At 45.0% G+C, this 23,028-nt stretch overlaps 1 protein-coding gene across 4 annotated transcripts in view; it reads right to left on the reverse strand.

The window, feature by feature from the left end:
* LOC138504325 (uncharacterized) overlaps positions 1–23,028 on the reverse strand; it is a 319,698-nt gene that overhangs the window by 76,495 nt on the left and 220,175 nt on the right. For all 4 annotated transcript variants that reach the window (XM_069624745.1, XM_069624746.1, XM_069624743.1 and 1 more), the window contains 2 exons: positions 13,227–13,455; positions 5,061–5,175 (listed from right to left, as the gene is read on the reverse strand). In XM_069624745.1, coding sequence (XP_069480846.1) covers positions 5,061–5,175; positions 13,227–13,455 — 344 coding nt within the window. The remainder of the gene's footprint in view (positions 1–5,060; positions 5,176–13,226; positions 13,456–23,028) is intronic.

The raw sequence follows: 23,028 nt of genomic DNA on the forward strand, positions 1-23,028 counted from the left end.
CTTTGGCACCCCTATTTCCCTGACCACCACAGGTACTTTTACGTTGACCCCTTTGACTGGCGGCTCCTCTCGTCCTACCAAAAGAGGAGTAGTAACTAAAGGAACCTCCCCTCCACTGCTGTGAGGTCCCAGCGTCGAAATCCTGCAGAAGCAGACGAATAGCCCACCAGATCCCTTAATCCAGTACACCAAACAGTCAAATTAAACAACTATGGCGTTGACCTGATCAGGGGAAAGGGGAAGTCGAGAAAATAATAAACTGACAAGGTTCTTCTCCTGCTCCTATGACTCTGAACGAAGGAAACCTTGCAAAAATCAGCATACATTCAGTGTTACAATAGCATTTCCTCAGACTCTGACTTAAACCAACTCTTTCCAACCCCCTTTTTACCGGTCAGCCTCTGCTCTGAGGCTATTTTTATGTAGATTTTCCTTTTAACTTTATCTCCATTATTTGCTGATGACAGGAAACCCTCTCACTCTGTTCTTTCCTCTGGTAGGTAACGTGTGCCTTGCGCCACAGATCTGCAACTTCAACTTTTTAAATCTAATAACAGTTCAACTGGGCATTGATGCTTGGAAGTCTTAATAACCAGATATGCCTTCACCGTCTTTTATCTGGTCTCCAGCTTGCTTGTCTTGCCCCTTCAGATCTATTAATTCGTTATAATGCTGTGCTTTTAAAATGTGCTTTTAAATACACGTTTTTCTGTATTTTCTTGTTGCTTAGTTCTGCTGCTGCCTTGATATTCACTTAGATCAGCTTCTCATTAGACCCTTTGTCTTGGAAATGCCTCCTACTAGCTCAGTTTCCTGTCTTTGCTCAACTTCAGAAACCTTTACTCAACACGTGCACGCAAATTTTGAGCATGCCGCGCATTCTTGTACTTGAAATCGCTAGCAGCAAACATACAGCGATCCTCAAACAAGCCGCGCTTTCAAGTACTATGGAAACGCGAAGCAATAAACATACCGTGCAACTCTGACAGTTCGTTAGCACTGCCGACAGGAATTCCCTCTGTGCCACTCAGCGGATTCCCGTTCACTACGCAGGTCGCCTTCGGCACGCTACCGACGCTCTCCACGTCGTAGGTGCCTTCCTCTAATGTGTCCGTATCGTTACCCGACGCGAGGACAATAGCATTGCAATGCTTCGGAAATCTCTTACGCGCCCGCTAGAAAGCAACCTTTTAACACGCGCATCAGCAGTAACATACAAGTAACAGTTCTATACAGTTGTCAACAAAATATTTACAGATTCAGTCTCTGACTTTCTTTGCTGAAAAGTCTTCTACGTTAAGTGGTGTTTAAACTTGTTTCTTTTGACTTCTATGGAGCTCTTGAGCACTGCGACCTCTCCTGGGCTGGACTTGAATGAAAGGCGGTTTAGAACCTCATCAGAGGTTCCAAACTGCATCATAATAGATTCTGACCAATCATTGCTGATCAGGAAATTCTCCATCTTGAATTGGGAGAATGACAGCAGGCTAACATGGAGGTCAAGGAATTTACAATGAATAAGCCATAAATAAACCTCCAAAACCCAGAAACCTGCCAACTGCTGTCCCCTAGGACGGAAAAGGCGAAAGTTGACACAGCTGCGCTCAAAGATTTAGCCGCAGATTTTGAGGTCTGCAACCTCTCAAGGCTCTCGTCAGCCTTGCGGCAAAACAAATGCACGCCATCTAAGGGCATGTTCAAAAGACGGGCTTGCACATCCGGAGCAAAACCAGACTTCAACAACCACGCAAATCTGCGTATAACGGTGCTCGCAGCCATCGACCGGCTAACACTGTCGGCCGTGTCCAATCTCGACTGAAGGGATTCACACATGGCATCCTTGCCATCTTGTACGAGAGCCAGTAACGCATCCCTTTCTTCCCCTTTGGGAATATGCTCAGCCGCTAGAGAAACACAATTCCACAGAGTGTGTGAAGATCTTGCTACGGCACAAGTGGAGTTGGCCGACTTCAGCGCCATTCTCCCCGCAGAAAACACCTTGCATGTCCAACCATCGAAGCGTTTGTCGTCCTCATCAGGAGAGATGGTAGGGTACGCCGCCTGCCCCGAGGTGGCTGTAGCCGCCTGCACCACCAAACTCTCGGGAGTGGGGTGAGAGGAAAGGTAGCTGAGGTCGCTACTGGAAGGGCAGTATTTTTTTGTTAACCATTTGTTAACCCCTGAAGAGATTCTGGTAACTGCCAGGCCACCGGCGCCCTTTTCTGCAATGTCAAATGAAAAGGAAACACTGGGTCAGAGGACGGACCTTGATCCAAAATATCAGTTAAATCATCCTGAACAAAACTTCTGGAGGACTAGACCAACCAAGATACTCAGTGACCCTAGCCATCAGTCTCATATATGAAGACTGAGCATGAGCCCCAGGGCTCAGGTCTGCCAAACTCCACCTCCGGAGAAGTGTCCAAGCCACTGAAATCGTGAAGAGATTGACGTAACTCTTCCAACTCACTGTGCCCGGACCAGACAGGAGCCACATCAGACACAACAGGGTCAAATTCCAATTCTGACCTCTCCTCATCCTCATAGATATCATCCAGAGGGAGAAAGAACTCCTGCCTCGGGACAGAAGAGGGTCTGGAATCCTTAACAGGCCTCACAGACTTGGAAGTACCCTTCCTTGGAGGATCCACAGTACCAGGGACCTCCATCAGCAAATTCTGGCATAAAGGCTCCGAAGGCGTCGAGAGCGCAGCCGGCTTCGGCATCGAGGGCTTTAGTGTCGACGAAGGCGCCGAGGGCTGGTTTGAAGGCAAACTTCGACATCTGTATCCGACGTCGACCTCAAGCCCTTACCAGACTTCTGCAGTTTCGCTGGGGACGAAGACTGAGATCTGGAAGCAGCACGTCTCTGGCGATCAACCTGAACCTTGTCCGAACGAGACCTCGAAGGTTCCCGATGAGAATCGCGCCGAGGACCTGAACCCAAAGGCGCACGAGCCACGGACTGAGACCGTTCCCTGCCAGCTTCTTCCGAAGGCGCGGACGGAACTGTGCCCGGGGATTGGAAAATCGCCAGCATCTGCTCCCTGAAGGCTGCCCATTCCTCCGGAGTGGAGGACTTAGTGGGACAAGCCACTTTCCTTGTGGCACCATCCTCCTTGCAGTGTGGTAATTATCTTCTGTAGAAGTCTAGCAGTATGTGGACATGGGTCGTGGAGGTGTGTTCCCGCCCTAGGGTTAGAGATGGTTAGGTTAGGAAGCTTATGGGTCTCTTCCTTGAATTCTAGTGGGGGGGTCCCTGCCTACTATGGTGTTCCTCTATAAACTCGGCGGTGTGTGTGCATGAGAGGTCCAAAATGTCCCTATGCCCACCAGTTGGGGGTGGCTAGGCAATGGATTGTAGGTTCCTCTCTGGGCTTCCCGTTTCTGCCAGAATGTAGGATTCCTACTCGTGCCCTTCCGATTCTGGGCTGAAAAGCCAGGTTTTTGGTCGTTTTCTGAATTCCAGATGATCCCTTGTATTGCGTATGTTTTTTGGTAAGGAATTCCATGTTTTAGGAGCCAGGTGTGAGAAAGATGCTCCTCCGAATTTTCTTTTATTGTTTGGTTTTGGTCCTAGGCAAATGTCGTAGCTTGATCTAAGTAGTCTTCCTGGTTATTTTCTTCTTTAGGAAATCTGCTCCTCGGCCGAGGATTGCTCTGTGCGTTAAGGTCAAGGTCCGGCCTACATCAGTTAACAAGTTGTTCCTTTTGTACCATGCCCGATGTATATTATTATTGTAGCATCCTGAAGCTCTCCTTTATACTTACCAATCATCTATCAACAGAAGTGTAAATAGTTGGCCTATACATTAATCGATACGCCTGTGAATATGTTAGAATATAGGCTCTCTAGTACTAAGCCATGTCCAATTCTAAGGCCCATTTAAGCCTTCCGAGAAACTGCACCAACCTGGAGCCCGCCATTCAACCAGTTTCAATCCAGGTCCACGTTTAACATATGTATTCATTTAATATACATTTATCTTTTTTCATGCTGTGCCATAATCACTTAATTTGGGCCGTCCAAGTACATAAGAGTCGCCTAATTATTTGTAATTATCAGGTTGCAACTTAATTTTGATATACTTAAGAAGGGCGACTATTTACTTTGCAACATTCATTAGGTAATTGAAAATGATTTGACTATTTCTTCCATAATTGAATGTGGCGGTGTGCCCAAAACCATCCTAAGCCAATTTTAATAAACACATGTTCTATTCTGCGTTTTGTAAAAAATACATCTGCCACTAAAACACACTCAGGTGAGAATGTAGAAGGGTGCTTTATGAGTATTAAAAGAGATTTTGTTCAATATCTGAAACAGACTGGCGCTTGCCATGGCACTTCAATTACAGCAAAAAAAGGTAAATGAGGGCTGCAGCATTACGAGGAAACCACCACCTTCTTTTAATAAAAATTGAATACGTTTGGCAGTGTGCATGGCTGATCGATCGAGGAAGGTCGTCTCAGTTATCACAAACTTCTTTGAAAAATATCATTGCACGCACAGGTGGTTATATTTTACAGTGGTTGGTATGGAGAGCTTTAACACTGTTGATGGCAAATGCATTAACTTTAGGTCTGCAACTTTTGGCTCTCCAGATGTTGTCCACTACAACTCCCATCATCCCTAACCAGCATAGTCAATAGCCAGATATCATGGGAATTGTAGTCCGAAACATCTGGAGGGACAAACTTTGCAGAGCCCTGTTATGGAACGACCAACAACAAACACAGAATTGTACCTCAAACATCCTTAAGAACTTAATAACATCCCTAAAATACCATATTAGACCGCATCAGAAAATCCAGTAGTTTTTATCAAGATCTTTCACTAGCCACCAACATACACACACCTTTAAAAACAAACTCTGGTCCCAGAATTATATGTATGAAAATGTCCATACAGGTCTCGTTTTAGTGAATAAAACACATGATCATTGAAATGTAATTAGTCTGAACCGGTAACACTTGCAGAAGTCGCTCCTGGGTCACCTTTCGCATACACTCCATGCTACACACCATAAATTGTCTGTAAAAAGAGAATGGCACTGTACCTATAGTATTCCGGGGAAAGCTGATCTTCTGGAAGCGGGCGGCTTCTGCGAGGACACTCAGCTTGCTGTGGCAGTGGAGGCAGTTTGTGTCCCGGGTCTGCCCATACGAGAGGTTCTGTGAGCAGAAAGACGCAGGCATGTCTCAATGAAGGAAGGAGAGAGCGCGCACACAGTAAAAGAGGATTGCATGTAAGGTCCGACTTAAAGGCCTCCATATCTGGGCAATGGTACACAAGCCCTCTCTTGGCCCCCGAATGACTGAAACATTTAAGCAGAAATGGGCAATTGCATAGGGTTGTTAAGGCAATATTCAGAGAAAAAGAAGGAGTAGCATATCATTGTGAGCAAAACTTAGGCTGCTGAATAAAAAGCACATGACATTCCATTGTGAAGGAACGACAAGGTCCTTTCTACAGAGAGACTACATTTAATAACTATTCAGGAAGGGGTGATATCCAGGCTCGAACTGACCTCTCGGGCAATAGGCCAATGCCGAAGTACAAGGCAAACAGTCTAGTAGTGTGGGTCAGTTTTTATGGTCAAAGTGGGCCAGCTTTTTGACCAAAGGGAGCCAGTCGAATGAGTTACTACACTGTGCAGCTAGTACTTTTACTTTACAATACTCTAACATGCATGAAGTGCAACACATTTTACCCCAAAAAACTCCCCTCTTGGAGCCCTAAGCTGCGTTTCAAGATAGGAGGATATATGGGCGAATATGCGAGGGGCAGCTGGAGGCGGCACAGCAGGATTTAGGATGCACTGGAGGCGTTGGATAAGAAAGGCAGAGGGAACCACAGGGCAATAATAAGCAATGGCCACAGTGCAAAATGATACGCTTTAGTGGCTGTGGCCACAATAATCTAATCGGAGGCTCACTGCAAAGGAAGGATTCTCTAAAGGACCTTCACTGGTGCTGGTGACAAGCAGGAGCCGGCAACTGAAGATTTAAAGTGTGGTTGATTTAAAATTCAAAACATTCACTTCTTTGACAAAAATGGATATATAACAAACGGAACCATTCACACTCTGAACAAAGCTGAGCAGGAGCTGCCGGGTGGGTATTTTTCGTGGCTGAGTCTAATGCATTAGAATCAGTTGGCTGTGGCTGAACGCACCGATGAGGAGAGCAGCCTAGTTGGGATTCATAATGCACAGACAAGGCCCCTAGCAGGGAAGGGGGCACTTGCTTGGCTCACACACGTACAACATGTCCCAGTCAAAATCAGGGGGACAACCCATCGAGCAAGGACAGCAGATGATGGGACCTAAACCAGATCACAGCCTGACTTACAGAACGACCAGGGACCGAGGCTGGTCTCCTATGGAAATGAATGACGGTTCCACAGTGGGGGAAGGACCCCCAACAAGGTACTCGGGCACGGCCTAACCTTGCAGAGTAGTTCCTGCTTTATCTATACTCCCAAAACCTTTCCATCTTAGTTCTTCTATCTACTGGAACCAGACACCATTGCATTGAAAATGCTCATGCGTGCATTGCTAACCAAAGAACAAAAACAAAGAATGAGATGGTAATAAGAAGTTGCCCGATTAAATGTACCTGAAAATTCACCATAGCTTCATGGTGAGTTCCGGATATTATCACCACTGCTCAAAGGCTGCTCATCCATATCAGATCAATAGTTCCTGCATACTGCCAAAGACTAGCAATACAGAGGGGCCGAGCTGGGTGTCTGATCTGAGGGCCTCTGCACCAAACACTGGATGCAGCTCGCTCTGTCAGGCAATCAGTCAACCCAGAAGTCAACCCAAGGTGTTTCTCTGCAGAGGATCCAAGCCATAGAAGCCATTGCATGTGCCTCCCTCATGAGGGTTTTAAGCCCGAAGAAGATGTTTCACTCTATTTGATTGCCTGCCAGGTCTTTCTTGTGCGTTATAGACGAGGCTGCTTGCATTTGGTATCTAGCTCATGGCAGGTTAAGACTGCTGGGGTGCCGCCTAAAGTGAAGATGATGTTCAGGTCCGCCCCAACCCCAACAAATGCCATGATACTATCATCGAAGCTGTTTCCTCTTCAGTGGAGAGGCACCCATCACCATCACCACTTCTAAGTGGACAATTACGCCTCCAAATAGTTTCTGTTGTCAGCAGATTCCTCCAGGGTTTTTTGCACAGTCCCATTTAATGACTTGCCCATTAATGTCCCTTGATCCCAGAGGGTCAATCTTCACATAGGCCTGCTAGGCAAGATTTTCACAACAATGATACATCTTACTGTGTCAACCCCAGAACATTTTGCTTTAACTGGATAACTTTTTTACCTTGTCCCTAGGTGAAGAGGAATCGTTTCCCCTCTCACCTGGTCTTTTACTCTTTTTATGGGTGACCTTTTTCCACTATGGGCTCCCCTGTTAGTGCTGGATACAACGTATCCCCTTCCGTACTTACCTGGTAACATTCTATTACAATTGCAAGTTTTACATGAACGGCTGGTGGCAGTGGTTTTACCTTTATGACTTTTAGTCTTCATTACTCGCAGGCTGTTAAATCAGCCTCGGTAATGCACAGAAGGATCATCATTTTTTTTAAATGGTGGGCTCCTCCTTTTTTGCCATTTCCTGTGTGCTTGCTGTTTCTGAGGGCTTTCCCTGCCATTCTAGGTGGGAACAAGCGCAGTGGCTGTTTTGTCTTTGGCAGGAATCCTGTGGATTCCCCGCCCAGGCTCCAGAGTGTCTGGAAAGGCACGAAGCGAAGGAGGAGTCCAAACTCCACAGCCCTTTATCTTTCACCTTGCCTGAAAGGAACAAACTCCCAGTGGGGGGCTAGCTTTCCTGACTGGACAGTCAGACTGCCCCTTGCTGTAAAATGCGGGGAGAGAATACAGAGGGTGTGCTGCAGTTCCCAAAAAAAAAACTCTGAGCCTGGGAGCTGCTGACAAGTCAACCACTGGAACCAAATGCAAAGAGGAAGATACAGAAAAGGCAGCTGAGATGATTTCGAGTGACCAGGGAGCCGGCTGTGTAACCTTACCCTTCCTTCCAAGCGGTCTGGGGACTCCAAAAATGGTGACACCGACCTATAGCCTGGTGTCATCCACTAGTCTCAAGAAGACCTGCATTTTGATGCATCCCACGTCGTGCTGTGACCTTGCAGCACTGCAATACCCCAATACCCTGGGACCTTCAGCAATTGTGAGATGCACAGTCTTCCAAATTCCGAATCGAGCTGAACATTTAGTGGCATCCTGCTGGAACTCCAAAGACACGATTTAAGTCCTAAAGGTCCACTCATCCGACTGCTGGACCTTGCAAATGACGAGAATCCGACCAGCGATATTCAGTAGTCTTCTGGCTCCTGAAAAAGGTTCCAAAACCACAGAGCTGCATCCAACCGCAAGGAAACTCTTGCCTGGAGCCTTCTCCGTTGATCCCTGCTATAAACTCCCTTCCAAAGTCCTGTCTTCCGTATTCATGACAAAGGAATCCATCGACCAGGTTTATGGCTGCAGAACCTGAAGTCTTCCTGCTACAACTCCTCTTCTGTGCTGCGGTACTGTGTTGGCTAGGGTATTTACTTACCTTAAGCTTGCGTGATTTCTGCAGAGCTTATGGGGGTGTTTTCTGTGATTGGGAGTCCTCTCATCCAGTTCACCCAGGCCCACTGCTGGAATCCTCCTAGGGTGTCTTCTCAGACGTCACTGGACCCTAACTAACTCTAAAGTGAACTACTCATTTGTTTGAACAGGAACTCTGACTTTTGCCTGCAACAGACCCCTATCTCACCTTGCCTACATCTGGCTCCTCATGCAATAGACTAGGGAATAACTGGATAAGTAAAGGATTCTGTCTTGAAAAGTATAATAAGTGCTTAAAAGTACTTACTTGTGACAGAGTTAGGGGGTAACTGCAAGTGAACAGTTGCGCAAGTTCTTACTTACCTTGAATGTGTGTTGTGCCATTCTGAAAAGTAAATATAAGGTTAATGTACTCATCTGTGAATTGGTTGTGCCTCGTTCCCAATAGTAATGCGGTTGGCTTCACAAACTATTTATTTCAGAGAATAAATGTATAGGTTTCCCAACTGGGTCTTGCTTCCCCTAACTTGCTGTATAGCCTGTTTAGAATAAGTCTGCCTTAGGTTTTACCTACCTGGAATAACACTGAGTCATTCTTAAAGTGTAACATTGGCTGTTGCTTTCTCTGGTCTGTGTAATGCACCTTACGTTGCTGATAGTTACTTTTTAAAAGTATATTGGTTTTACTTACCTTCAGTTAGCAGTGTGCCATCCTAAAATAAGTTAAAGAGTTATTGCTTACCTCAATCTGTGTTCCACTGATCTGAAAAGCAACTGTAATAGTATATTACAACATTAGGTTTTACCTGCCTAGAATAACTGTCTGCCATTCTTGAAGAAAAGTGTTCTTTAGGTGTAGCTGACCTTGGTCTGCCTGGTGCATCCTAAATTAGGGCGAAGAGTTCTTGCTTATCTTAGAGTGTGCTTCACGGAGCTGAAAAGCAACTGCAATAGTATATTACACAAAAAGGTCTTACTCACCTAGTATGACTGTGTGATATCATGAATGTAGTTATAGGTACATACTGTTCCTTGAATCTGTGTTCCATTATTAAGAAAAGTATCCTGGTAACTGAGTTGGTTGATTATGTGATTCCTTAGTACTTATTTCCCGCAAGATTTATCTGAGCCTACTTGTATTTAAATAAACCATTTATTTATTTATGATACATAGTGTTTCAGTGTTTCTTTGCACCATGTATGTACTACAATTTCTTTGTACTCATTGTACAGCCCTCTCTCCCTCCTAAAATAAGCCTGGCTGCTCTGTCTATGCTACCAATTAGTCAGGTGGTAGAGCCTTATACTATGATTGCAGTATTGTACTGTCTCAGTTGAATGGTTTTACTAAGCCCTTAGTTGGACTTCAGAAAAACGGTACTAACAGGGCCCAGGGAAGTTGGTCGTCCTACACAATTATATTTTGTATTGTTATTTGTATACAAGTCATCTAGCCCACACAACCCCCGAAGGGCTTGAGAGCCCTTCAAAAACATTCCACAAAGCAAAATTATGCAACAAATTACAACGAAGCACATTTATGGAGCGAAAACAATCACAAATCTAAAAACAAATAGGAATGAAGAGAGAGAGAGAGGGGGAGAGAGAGGGAGAGAGAGAAAGAGAGAGAGAGACATGTCAGCATCTTCCATAAGAACGAAAACCTTGAAAAAGTCAGAAGAAAGAAAGAACGTCCTCAAGCACTGAAGAAAAAACAAAGACAAAGGTTATTCTGTGCGATGTGCAACACAAATCATGCTTCTTGCAGCAGAGAGCAGTGCTACTGTGCTCTGTAAAGAAACCAACAAGTAGCAAAGCGGCCTTCCCTTCAAGAAGGCCGCATTACACTTAGGGTCAGACTACCTGCACTGCACGTCATGCAGAATGTGCTGAAAAGGTCCTCTAATCCGGAGGTTTAACAGAGCACAATCTCTTGGACTCTACAGAAATCAGACCTCCATGGAAGGCGGTTTGCTCCAAGATCGCAGATGTCCCTACTGTTGCTGACCCTCAGAAGAGCAGAGGGGGTCCATATCAGAAGCAGCCAAGCCGCAACAATACCAGGAGCCAAAGCGTGGATTAGACGCATGTGGTTCATAGAGCTTCAACAGTGGTCTCCTGATCCTCTAAAGAAGACCACCCTTCGCTGGGATCTACTGACCAAGTTCGGGGGCAGCGCTCCCTGCACCGGGTGCTAATTCTGAATGACTGCGTTTGAAGAATTCAGAGGACTACCTCGAGGCCATTACTGATGCTAAAATATCTTCAGGTTACGCTGCCAAATGGTCAAGACCTTCGGCATGGTGCCAAGAGGAATGCATAGTCCTTCATCCCACTGAATTCTCCCATGCTGAAAAACAGGGTTCTGCAGCAGAACGGGACTAGGAAAGAGGCGACACCGGTTTCTGTCCTTTACCTGAAGTGCACCTGTAATTTGCTTTGGAGTGCCCGTCTCACTACAAAAAAAGCATGCGCCCGCTGACTTAACAAGTACATTTAAAGAACTTGTTAGGACACGTCCTTAATCCTTTAGGTGCAAAGTGGAGTTCATGCAGAGTGTTTTGTTTCTGGTGTTTTGTAGGATTGCTCAAATCCAGGATTTCCGTAATTGTCTGCTAAAGCATTTCCGTGAATGCTTACAGCTCGGATTGGTGGGTTTAGAGGACTTAGCAAAGGACTTTATAAGGATATTGCAAGTCACTCAGGAGTTCATTGGCCTTCGGCCGAGTGCTGTATGAGGAAACAGAAGTCGGAGGGGGCTGGCACACCCTTTTAACTCATTATTGGGGGTTATTGTATTCCTGGAGATGCAGTCCCCACTTTAGTTCTTGGCCCCTTCTTTCCTCTGATGCAAGGCACCTCTAAATTGTCCATATGTAGCACAAAAGTAGAATCCTTTGGGATTAAACATGAGAACATGCATGACCTGATGTGTTGCTAATAGTTATTTTGAGCAGTTTCAAGACAGGCCACTCTAACAGTTGGCTTTGTGCTTTATATAAGCAGCAGCATACAGACAGAACGTTCCTCTTCTGTTCTCAGCTGTAGCCGTGCACACAATCAGCACATGCCTCCTTAGGCCTGCGTATCAACCATTGACCGAATCGCCAGAGACATTTAGCTCAAAATGGAGGAATGTGAAAAGACAGTCGCCCCTTTGAGACTCGAAGAGGTAGCCGGTAGTCTCCGCCGGTAGTTGGATTTAGACTGCAGCACTACAACTTGGCTGCAATAAGCTATTGCATTTGTTGGCTGTCGTCTTCAACGACCGAGGACACCAGCAATGTCAAAAGTGGACTGAATGGTAACAAGTAAGTCATGCACAGAGTTTTGTACAGATATTGCAGTCTACCCTGCTTTATAAATAAACAGAATGTATGCATAGTGGGCAATTAAAGTTTCATACACGGATAAGAACGTGGTTAACCTGCCAGGAACAGTATTGGGATATTAACAGTAGGTGTGTGCATTCAGTGCAGCAGTAGTTTCAATTGTGATGTCAACTTTGTGTACTACATGTCATATTACATATGCAACTGTGCATTGTTCCTTGATTGCACAATGTGGAAAACTGCCACAAATAAATACAGATCTCGGGAACCAGGATTAAAAAGCATGCAAGAGAACAATTTAAAGGAGTGAATGCTTTAAAATCTGTAGGAATGTATGATTAGAGAACATGTGCAATGGAATAACAACAGGACACTGATACATTAAAGCTTATGAATTCACTATTGGTGCTACATCCACGGATCCCAACAAAAGTGAGCAAGCGAACACTGCACTACAAACACACTTCAGTATTAACCAGTGAGAATATTAATGATGCCTAAGAAACTAAGGTCGCCCCCAACAATTATTCCATTGTTTAACAACAACCCTCAGAAGGGTGACTTCCGGAATGGTAAATGATGAAGACCGCATGCAACACCCTGCCTTCTATGGACCATGCCATGGCTATAAACTGACTGAAGGACTGCGTGGACAACGGCATATATTTGGACCCCAGGGAGAATCAGGCATAGCACATGTCCCTCCCTCATCAGAGCTGATCAGGTGACATCCGCTTTTAGGTGGTCGATGCTACCTAGGTTCCTTTGCAAATGGCCTCACACTCTAGACAGACAGTTCCTCTTGAAGGGTTCTCTGAGCACTCACTGGATCCTTGCTAGCTTACAGGGAGGAACAGGAAAACTGCTTTACAGTAGAAGCTGCTACTTTGGAGAAGGGTCAATGGAGTCAAATGGATGGTTTTGGGAGGACAAATTATTCTGAAATGTGTGTTGCAAAAAATATAAATCCCAGTAAAATATAAAACTAGAAAAGTCTGTAAATGCTTTCGAAAAGGCTAACAAAACGTGTTGCTGTGTAGTATTGTATATATTGCCACAACCTACGGCAGGGGTCTGCAGTCTGCAGATCTCCAGATATTTTGGACCACAATTCCCATGATCCCCCACCATGGACTATGCGGGCTAGAGGTTGTGGGATCTGTAGTCTGAAACATCTGTAGATCCAAAGGTTGCAGACCCCTGTTTTAGGGTCCAGAGTTAAAGTGATCCTGGAAATTTGACAAGGAAGTGACAACAAATTGTTGTAACTGTCTGCAATAATCCAATGAGGATGGTTACCTCCAGCGGTCCTTCTTGCGAGCAGCTCAAGCAGCACACCACAAACACACAGTCCTGGAGAACGAGGTCCACGGGTGCCACGCTTCGCAGGTCCAGGTGGCCGAGGACAGCAGAATATTGGTGAAGCATGCTGGGGTGAAAGGTGGCGCCAATGCGGGCATTGCATTTCTCACACTGCGCGGTGTACGGGTGCTTCCGCGACATGGTGAGGTCCGCAGTGATTTTGCACCTTGAAGGAAGAACAAGAAACAGTCCAACATTTGGATAAAAGCAAGACACGCCCTCCTCATACCCCACAGAACTGATGGCAGAGAGAATACATTGGGTGCCGTGGGAGGAGTCCATTTTCTCGCTGAAATTATGGTACACTAAGGCACATGTATTCATTCTTTCATAGGATGGCATATAGTAAATCGATACTCGCAACATTGACCACAAAGCCATATTTTCAATATAAATGTACTTACTCAGACAAAAGAAACTCAGATTCAAACAAATAATTAAGGTAATCTCTCCTCTTATTTAATTAGCCTCCTTGCAGCACAATTTTTAACCGATCCTAAATTGCTATAGCATGCCCTATACAATGTCCTTATAGAAGTTCACATCGCGAGTTCCAATGCCGTAACTCCTCATCACTGCTCTGACCTCACCAGTTGCTACTATAGAGTTTGCCATCATGAATTCCAGAACCAAAAAGGGGGATGGCAGGATACGAGAAAAACCTGGACGAGCTGAAGCCAAAGTTTCTAGGAATCGTACCTTTTCCTGAATGGCCAAACAAATGGGACAACAGAATTTCAGATAAATGTTGCAATTGTAAATCTCGAACACAAAAGTGATATTCCTTTCATGCTAATATGCCCATTATATTTAAATTTAGGAAATTGTATCCAAAACTTACATTTTTGGTTCATGAGATTTGAAAATGTTCATGAAGCCATGCTATGATGAGGTCGAACAAATGATGAACCCCAATAATATTTGCACAGAGCTCGGCTAAAAAGGCAAGACATAATTGCCATAGCCCCGTGAATGGACTTTCATTGATTTACTATTGTGATTCTTGTGTAATTAATCCCGAGTCTTGTTCCTTTTTACTTGTAAATCACTGTATTAAATGTAGATCTATTGTAGGATTACATGTATAGCTTTTTTCATCCATGGCGTTCTGTCGATATGATAATAAAGACAGATATACTTTCAAAGATTGAGACATCAACAGCCTGATTCATGGAAGTATTTGCGTGGAAAATGCAGATTTGCGCGCCTTTCTGCCCGAAAATCCCCGTTTGAAGTATGGGGATTTTCGGGCAGAACGGCGCGCAAATCTGCTTTTTTCACGCAAATAATTCCATGAATCAGGCTACAAGTTCTTTCAAGGCTTTCTCTGTTCTGACCTGCGACGAGCATTGCACCCACCAAAATTTCAACTCATTTTGAAAAACGACCAAAATATTTGCCCTTGCATCTTATTTAAGTAATAATGCTGTGTTCGGACTGTGGGGCGTTAGCACCCAGTATGGCTCACCAATTCAGACATTATGTTAATTAGCACCTCCCAGGTAACCAATCACGTCGCCACTAGTCTTTCCTTTGGGGTGGGAAGCTGGCCTGTGTAATAAACTAGAAAAAACATGGGCGCCACAAAGTTGTCCGTGAGGTACTGTGCCAAATCCTTCATCCTTACGAGAGACAAATCTGAGGGAATGTTGAAGCAGAGGTGCTGGTGCCTCAGGCATGTTGGGGCTGGGAGGCAGGTATGGAGCGGGAAAGGGTGGGGCTGGGAGGAAGGTATCTATATTTATAAACTAGAGGGTAGCATATCCTTATCCCCCTTTTTAATCCTCCCACAACAGACTGTCCTTACCCTTTTTCATTCCAATCCAAAATATAGTGTAAACAAGCTACCTTTTGGTAATAAAACCTTCTTTGTGCCGAAGGTGTCTGCCACAGTACTACTCATCTGTCGCATCTTTGACTATAACTTAAGAACTTCCACATCATCCAAAAGAAAAGAACTCCGGGACAACATCAAGTAGACGTTAAGAGAACAGCCTACGCGGCAGACATCACTAAAACAGACAGGTAACAGAAGTGACAACAAAAACTATGCCTGGGATAAAATCCAAGCAAGTGGATACGACAAAATCATATGAGAAGTGTGCTATAGAAATATGTCCTTAACATCTCAATGAAAAAGCTGAAGGCAGTTAGACAAAATAGCTTGATGGTTTCAAATAGAAATTCTGCCAGAACTGGCAGGTTATATTTAACCTATTAAAGACCAATGATAAACGTTTCTGGCAGTTGGCAATAAGTCTATTTTCTTCAAATTCGTCAGCTGACATTAACCCAATAGCTGAGAAGAATTGTGAGCTTTACATTGCACAATTTTATGGAAGAGCCCAGTGTATCTAGACACCTTATTTCGTATGCAGTCCCACTCTTCCCCTGTTGAAATCATTTCAAGTGTGGAGGATGTTGAGGTTGTAATTATTAATTTAGAGCCTTCCCGAATGCCCGGCCCTGACGTCATATCTATTATGGTTAGTCGTGCCCAACCAGATATGTAGGTGCTGATTTTATTTGACTTGTTGCAAAAAATCCTGAGGGCTAATAAGACCCCACTTTCTTGGAAACAAATCAGACATGGTTCCAGTATTCAAGAGGGGCGACCGGGGGAATCCAGCAAATTATAGACTTTTGGCCATGCTGGATTCCCCTGGTAAGATCTTCTGTTCCCTTTTATTATGGGAGTTACAGGATTGCGTCACTTGCGTCACTCAAAAAAAAGATGTTATCAGTGCAGCAATCAGGTTTTCGGAAAGGGGATGGGAACGGAGCGCAATAACTCAACTATCCAATATTAAGCACAGAGAATTACACAGAGGAAAAACCTCCCTATACATCGCATTTGTTGATTTCGCAAAAGGCCTACGATACCGTTGATCGAAATAGGCTCTGGGTTAAGCTTTCCTCTTGGGGTTTAAATCTAAAGGTTATTTCTTTATTATAGCAGTTACATGAAGGAGCACGGGTGGCATTAAAAGCGGAGTCAATCTGGCCTTACGACTACGTTTTTCCCTTCGGGCAAAGGCTTGAAACAAGGGTACATTCTTTGACCCATGATTTTTAAATTTGTATCTTGCGGATTTACCCTATAAACTCCCAAATTGTGGAAATCCCCCCAGCGCCCCTAGGATTGGCTCCCATCTGGTTGCCTGGCTTATGTTTGCTGACAATACTGTCCTTTTGGACAGTACCCCAATTGGGCTCCAGTGCTCACTGACTGCATTATACGATTAGTCCCAGGCCGATGGCCTTCAACGGAACAATCTAAAAGCCACGATTGTGGGGGGGAAAGAAAACATTTGAATTTCAGTTGGAAAATCGGAAATAATACACTTGAGGTGGTCCCGTCCTATGTGTATCTGGTGCTTTGTTGAGCTTGGGATTCTCCGCAGATTTACTTAAACAGTAGGTTTAAACCAAGGCTGGCCGCAATTGGGATTGATAAAGAGCTTTGTGTGCACATCCGGAGGGGAACTGGGGGGGTTCCTGTGGAGGGAATGCAACAAGCTTATAATATTGGTATTGTTCCCAGTATCCTGTATGGCCTAGCAATGTATGAAGATAGTGAGCCCAGGCGGCTCAAAATATTGGAGGGCAAAATATGGCGTGGAACTTGGGGCTTCTCCAGTCCTATCAATTCAAGCTATTTGTCTAGAAGGTTCCATGGAATAAACTCGCTGCGGAAATGGGCGTATAAAATCGTGACAAAAAGGCTATGGTGTGGCCCTCGCAATCCATTTAATGGATGCAGGGGGCAACCCAGCGACCCCTGCACCCATTGTGTGGTATAATGCAAACACGTTTACCAGGTCACACAACAGCCTTTTGCCGCAATATTTTGTAAAAACTATTTTTTACTGGATGCCGTTTAGAATTGGGACTGGTATCCCTCTCTACGCTTATCAAGTTGAAACGTAGTTTTATGCATAAGATCATAAACAATGTAGGTAGGATTCAATTTAGATGGTAGTAGAAGAGAAGTAAACCATTGTCTTCCCAGGACCCTATAGTTGCACGATTCATGCAGACAGTAAATAAATTCCATGGTGCAGTTTGTTGGGAACCTGACCCATCTCTTCATATTATGCTTTATAAATGTATTCTAAACGAGAAGGGGTATGCATGGGATAGGGCTCAAAACCTGGAATATCTATAAGGAAAACCTTCTCCTATTGTATATACGAAGCAATCCTGCCTGGTTGATTCCCCTTTTCCTTATTTGATTTTATTTGGTAAAAATAGGTTGAAGTATTTTGGCTTGAAGGTAAAATTCAACCTTGTACCTGTATTGGAAGTGTTGGGCCATACGCTGAGAATACCAAGGTCAGAATGTTTGCGTCAAGCCTGTGGTAACGAACAGGAGTCTACTAGACACGTCCTCACACAATGACAAACTTTGGAGAAGATCTACCTTAGGGGATACATGTCTTTTGTGTCCGTTCCTAAAGCTATTGCGGGAGACCAATTCTATTCGTACATTTCTGGCATGACCTCTAGGGTGTTAACAGGCATCATATGATTTATGGGCACATGTTGCGAATATATTGGTACATAACCTTGGTAATAAAAAGGCTTTAATTCCTTTTTACATCATATCTTGCATGTACAAATTAATGGCTAGCACTGAATGTACTTTATATTTCTAGATGTGAGGTCAGGTCACTGGATGGTATTGCAAAAATAGTTGAAAATCTCTTACAGAAGACCAAGTTACTTACCCCTGGTAACGTTCTTTCGATTGGATGTTCCTCCGACGTATTCCTCATCTTTGATAATTATCTTACAGCTTCAGCTGCTTCATTGGAAAACTTGACAGAGGGCGCTGGGCGGTACCGGCGATGACTCGATGTCCCTCGAAGGCCTCTGTCCGATGGTCGACGTCATCTGCAGTTATATATAGCACGCGCAGCTCCCGTTGGCTTCCGTTCTTATTTTTCCAGGTTTAGAGGAATCACTAGTGCCTCCTTACACCTTAGAAGACTCAGAGAGCGTAGAGTGTAAAACACAAATTCTGTATCGGGGTAGGTTGGGAGGGGTGATGAGGAATACGTGGGAGGAACATTCAATCGAAAGAACGTTCCCAGGTGAAAGTAACTTGTTCTTCGAAATGGATTGTGTCCTCCCATGTATTCCTCATCTTTGATAGCCTCCTAAAGCAGTAATAGTCTTGGAGGTGGGAACATCATTTGGATCTGTCTTTAGCAGTTATCATGGACAGAGTGCAAGACAGCTTTCCCAAATGCCGCACAAATGTCTTTAATGGGTACTACCCTATGAAGAGCAGAAGCAGTAGCCATGCCCCTCTTTGAGTGAGCCCTTAAAACGTCTGGAGGGATCTTTACCAGCCAATATATAGCAGTCTTGGATAGCCAGAATAATCCATCTGGATAGAGTCTGTTTTGTTATTACTAAATCTAATTTATGTCCTGTATATCCGATTAAATAATTGGTTGTGCTGTTAAACTTTTGACATTCACAAGATATAAAAACTGAGAGCCCTCCTAGGGTCCAGTCTATGTAACCTCTCCGTCTCCTTTCCAGGATGAGGAGGGTGATACAAAGTTGGTAAAACTATTTTTTGGAACAAATGGAAGTCAGAGACTATTTTTGGTAGCAACAAAAAGGTCTTACTTTAAGAATAACCTTTTCCTTATGGAAGACCGTATATGGAGGTTTACAAGACCGTGCTTGCAAACCGCTCACCCTGTGGGAAGATGTGATTGCGACTAGCAAAATAGTTTTTAGTGTGAATAGTCTTGATGGACAGTTCCATGGCATTTAATCGCGGGATGATTTTTCGCTGGTTTTTTTCCCGTAAATTCTTTTTAATGAAAAAAACCATCAAATAATTTTTGAGGGGGTTCCCCGCCAAACCCCCCATTCCCTTTAAATTGGTTATGTATTACCAAACACCCAAACCCATATATATAATTTTTTAGCCCCCCCCCCTAAAAGATTCAATGGGTGTTTACGATAAAAGATTTGCGGTAAAAAAACCCGCAAAAAAAACATCCCGCGATGAAAGGACGTTGTACCTTAATGGACATGAATGCACGGGTCCAAAAGGGATGAATGTTAAGAGTTTTGGTGCAAGATTTAAATCCCAAACAGGGACCTGAAAGGGAGTAGGAGGAAACATATTAGTAAGTCCTTTCAGAAACAGAATGATTAAAGGGATTTGAGGTTTCCTCTGATGAGCGCTTGAAAATCCAAAGCGCTGCCAGATAACCCGTTATTGTTGTGACCGGGAGCCCCTTGATTTGCTAAGTGAAGTAGAAAAATAACACTATGCGTATCACACTGAAATGGATTCACATTCTTATCCCTACAACAGCTGCTGAACTTGCGGTATAAGGATTTTGTACCTGGTCTTCTGGCCGAAAGCAAAATCTCCATTACGTCTTCTGGGAGGTCCCAATCCTTGTACCTCAGCCTCTCAGAAACCATGCGTGAAGGCTGAGTGTTTTGACCTCTGGATGGAGAACCCGACCCTCCTCTTGCGAGAGAAGGTCCTCTGTCTGTGGAAGACATATCGGAGGGCAGATGGACATGTCCAGAAGGCCAGGGTACCACGTCCTATTGGCCCAATCCGGGGCAATTAGGATCATGGATTTCCCAAACGTTCTCAACCTCCTGATTATGTGAGGAATGGCAGTGACTGGAGGAAACACATACAGGAGTGGAAACTCCCAGACCACCACGAACGCGTCTCCTAGAGCTCCTCTTGAGGGAAATTCCCTAGAGCAGATTAGCTTGTACTTCCGGTTGACACTGGTCACAAACAGATCCACTTCAGGGCTTCCCCAAAAGGTGAAGCTCTCTTGAAGGACTTCCTGAGGTAGTTCCCACTCGTGGGAGAGTTTGCTCTGCCTAGTCACAGCGTCCTCCACCATGTTCTCCTCCACGGCTAGGTGAGCTGCGATAGGGAGTTTCCTTCTTGAATTACCCAGTAGCAGAGCTGCATTGCCTCTCTGCACAGTGGTAGAGACCGTACACCACCTCTCTTGTCGAGGTAGTACATGGCCACTGTGCTGTCTGCCATTATCGGGACATTCTTTCCCTGTACAGAGGGCAGAAAGGACTTCAGCGGATTGCCCTCAGCTCCAAATGATGGATATGTAGTTTGGACTCCCATGGAGACCAACAACTGCTAATTGTCAGATCGTTGGGCAGATCGTTGGTGTGGGCTCCCCACCCCGTGAGTGAGGCGTCCATCACTACTATTATCTCCGGCCATGGCTGCCAAAATGGTTCTCCCTTCAGAATGTTGTCCTTGCACGCCCAGCACAGAAGGTCCTGTGTGACTCTGCTTGGAACCTGAAGCGGTCGGACATCCTGCCTGAGAATTAGGACAGTTGAGTCCCGAGAGCCCATTGGAGTGATCTCATTGTCGGGTGAAAATGCAGGATGCCATGAAGCTGAGCAACCTAAAAAACAAACAAAAAAAAGAAAAAGGCCGGCAGACGCTGAAATTTGTGCCCATCTGCAAACCGTAATGAGCCCTCACCTCAAGTAGTGAGGCTTTTCCAGAGGAGGCATCCAGGACTGCTATGATAATTTGGAGTCTTTGAGATGGTATCATGTTTGAATTCTTGTAATTGACGTAGAAGCCCAGTTTGTGAAGAAAGTGGCATGTCATGCTGAGATGTTCCAGGGTCTGTTCGGGAGAACGAGACCTGATCAGCCAATCACCCAGGTAGGGGTAGATGTGAATCCCCCCCTCTCCGGAAACTCGCTGCCACCACCGCCATCAACTTGGTGAAAACCCTCAGGCAGAGGTCAGCCCAAATAGCAGAACTCGAAACTGATCATTCAAACCACTAACTGTGAACCTCAGGTATTTTCTGTGTTTGTGATGGATAGACAAATGACAGTAAGCACCCTGAAGGTCCAATGATACCATCCAGTCTTGGAGCTGGAGGGCCTGAAGGATCTGAGAAAGGGTAACTATCTTGCATTGCCATTCCTGAGGAACTTGTTCAAGTTTTTTAAGTCCAAGATGGGTCTCAATCATCCGTTCTTTTTGGCGATTAGAAAATACAGGGACTACCAACCCTTGTTCCCCTCCGCTACAGGAACTGGTTATATTGCACCTTTCTCTAGCAGGATCAACATTTCCTGCATGAGGAATGAGGAGCGGATCTGGAATTTTCAATGATCTGTTACCCGGTGGATGATCCTGGGGCCTTTTTAGAAAAGGAAGGCAGTAATCCTGGGCTACCGTTTACAGTGCCCAGGCATCTGAAGTAATGTCTCACCACTCTTTCAGATGCTGTGGGAGTATGCCTCCCACTGGGGTCTTGTGGATTAAGGCCTCAGAGTGGTTTTGAGGCGGCTGAAGCAGGGGCTGAGGGCAAAGCTGCTTGGGCCGATTGAGCACTTCTCCCTCGTCCACCATGAGGGAATCTTCTTTGTCCTCCGACTGGCATGTCCTTTTCACCCTTCCAATTGAGGAATAGAAATGAAAGGACTTACCCCTCCAGGATGATGTACCGGAGTAGGAATGTTGAGGCTGTCTAATAGCGGCACTAAGAGATGTAGCCGCTGCGTTTGAGGCCTTTCCAGACTTGCCTTGCTACCAAACAGTCCCGAGCCTTCAAAGGGCATATTGTGTAATCTAGATTGCACGTCCGGTACAAATCCAGACTTCCTCAGCCACTCAAATCTGCGTAGCATGTTACTAGTCGCCATGGATCTGCTAATACTATCTGCAGTATCTAGACCGGACTGGAGTCACTCACACATTGCCTCCTTACCATCCTTGATGATAGCCAGGAAGCCATCTCTCTCTTCCGCTTTGGGGATGTGGTCTGCGCAATCCCACAGGATGAACGAAAATGAGGCACAAGTGGAATTTGCCAATTTCAAGGCCATGCTGCCGGCAGTAAGTACTTCTGCGCCCAAGTGTCCTCCCGTTTATCATCCCTGTCTATAGGAATGGTAGGGTAAGCAGATTGTTTTGTGGACGTGTATGCTTGGATCACCAAACATTCCAGAGTCGGTGCTTGGTTAAGTAATCTGGGTCACTGCTTGATGGCCTATATTTCTTGGGAAAGTCCTGATTAACCCCAGAAATATAATCTGGGGTTCCCAATTTGTTGCAACCCTTTTTTACAATGCAATATGGAAGGGCAACATGGGATCCCTCTGTGTACCTTGGTCTAATATGTCCATTAAGTCATCCTGTTGAAAAGGAGGAGCAGGTCTACTCTATCCCAAATCCTCTACTACTTAGCTAAATAATTGCCTATATGAGCCATAAGCATGATCTGCAGGATCTGGCTTTCCAAATTCCAGCTCAGGAGATGTATCTACCCGACTGGCTTATTGTAGTTTCTTATACAGATCTTTAAGCCTAGATGCCTCTGAAAGAACAAGTTACTTACCAACTGGTAACGTTCTTTCGACTGCATGTTCCTCCAACGCATTCCACATCTTTGACATGTAATGTCCACAGCTGTGCACATCGGAAACTATTTCAGCAGAGGGCGTCCTGCGTCGATGGCGTCGGGTCCATGGCCCTCGAGGGCCTCCGTTGAGGACGACGTCGCAGGATGTTCTAAATAGGATGCACGGCACCCATAGCCTCAGTTTAAGTTTTTTTCCCACCAGAACGTGTGACACCATTCTGATGCCTGCTGGATTGCACTTAGCCTTGCGGAAACAGAAGCTGCAATCGCAAAGGAAATTCTTCTGAGGGGCAGGCTGGGAGGGCGATGTGGAATGC

Source organism: Ambystoma mexicanum, chromosome 11 (assembly GCF_040938575.1).
Source record: "Ambystoma mexicanum isolate Mex_15411 chromosome 11, UKY_AmexF1_1, whole genome shotgun sequence".
Classification (NCBI taxonomy): domain Eukaryota; kingdom Metazoa; phylum Chordata; class Amphibia; order Caudata; family Ambystomatidae; genus Ambystoma; species Ambystoma mexicanum.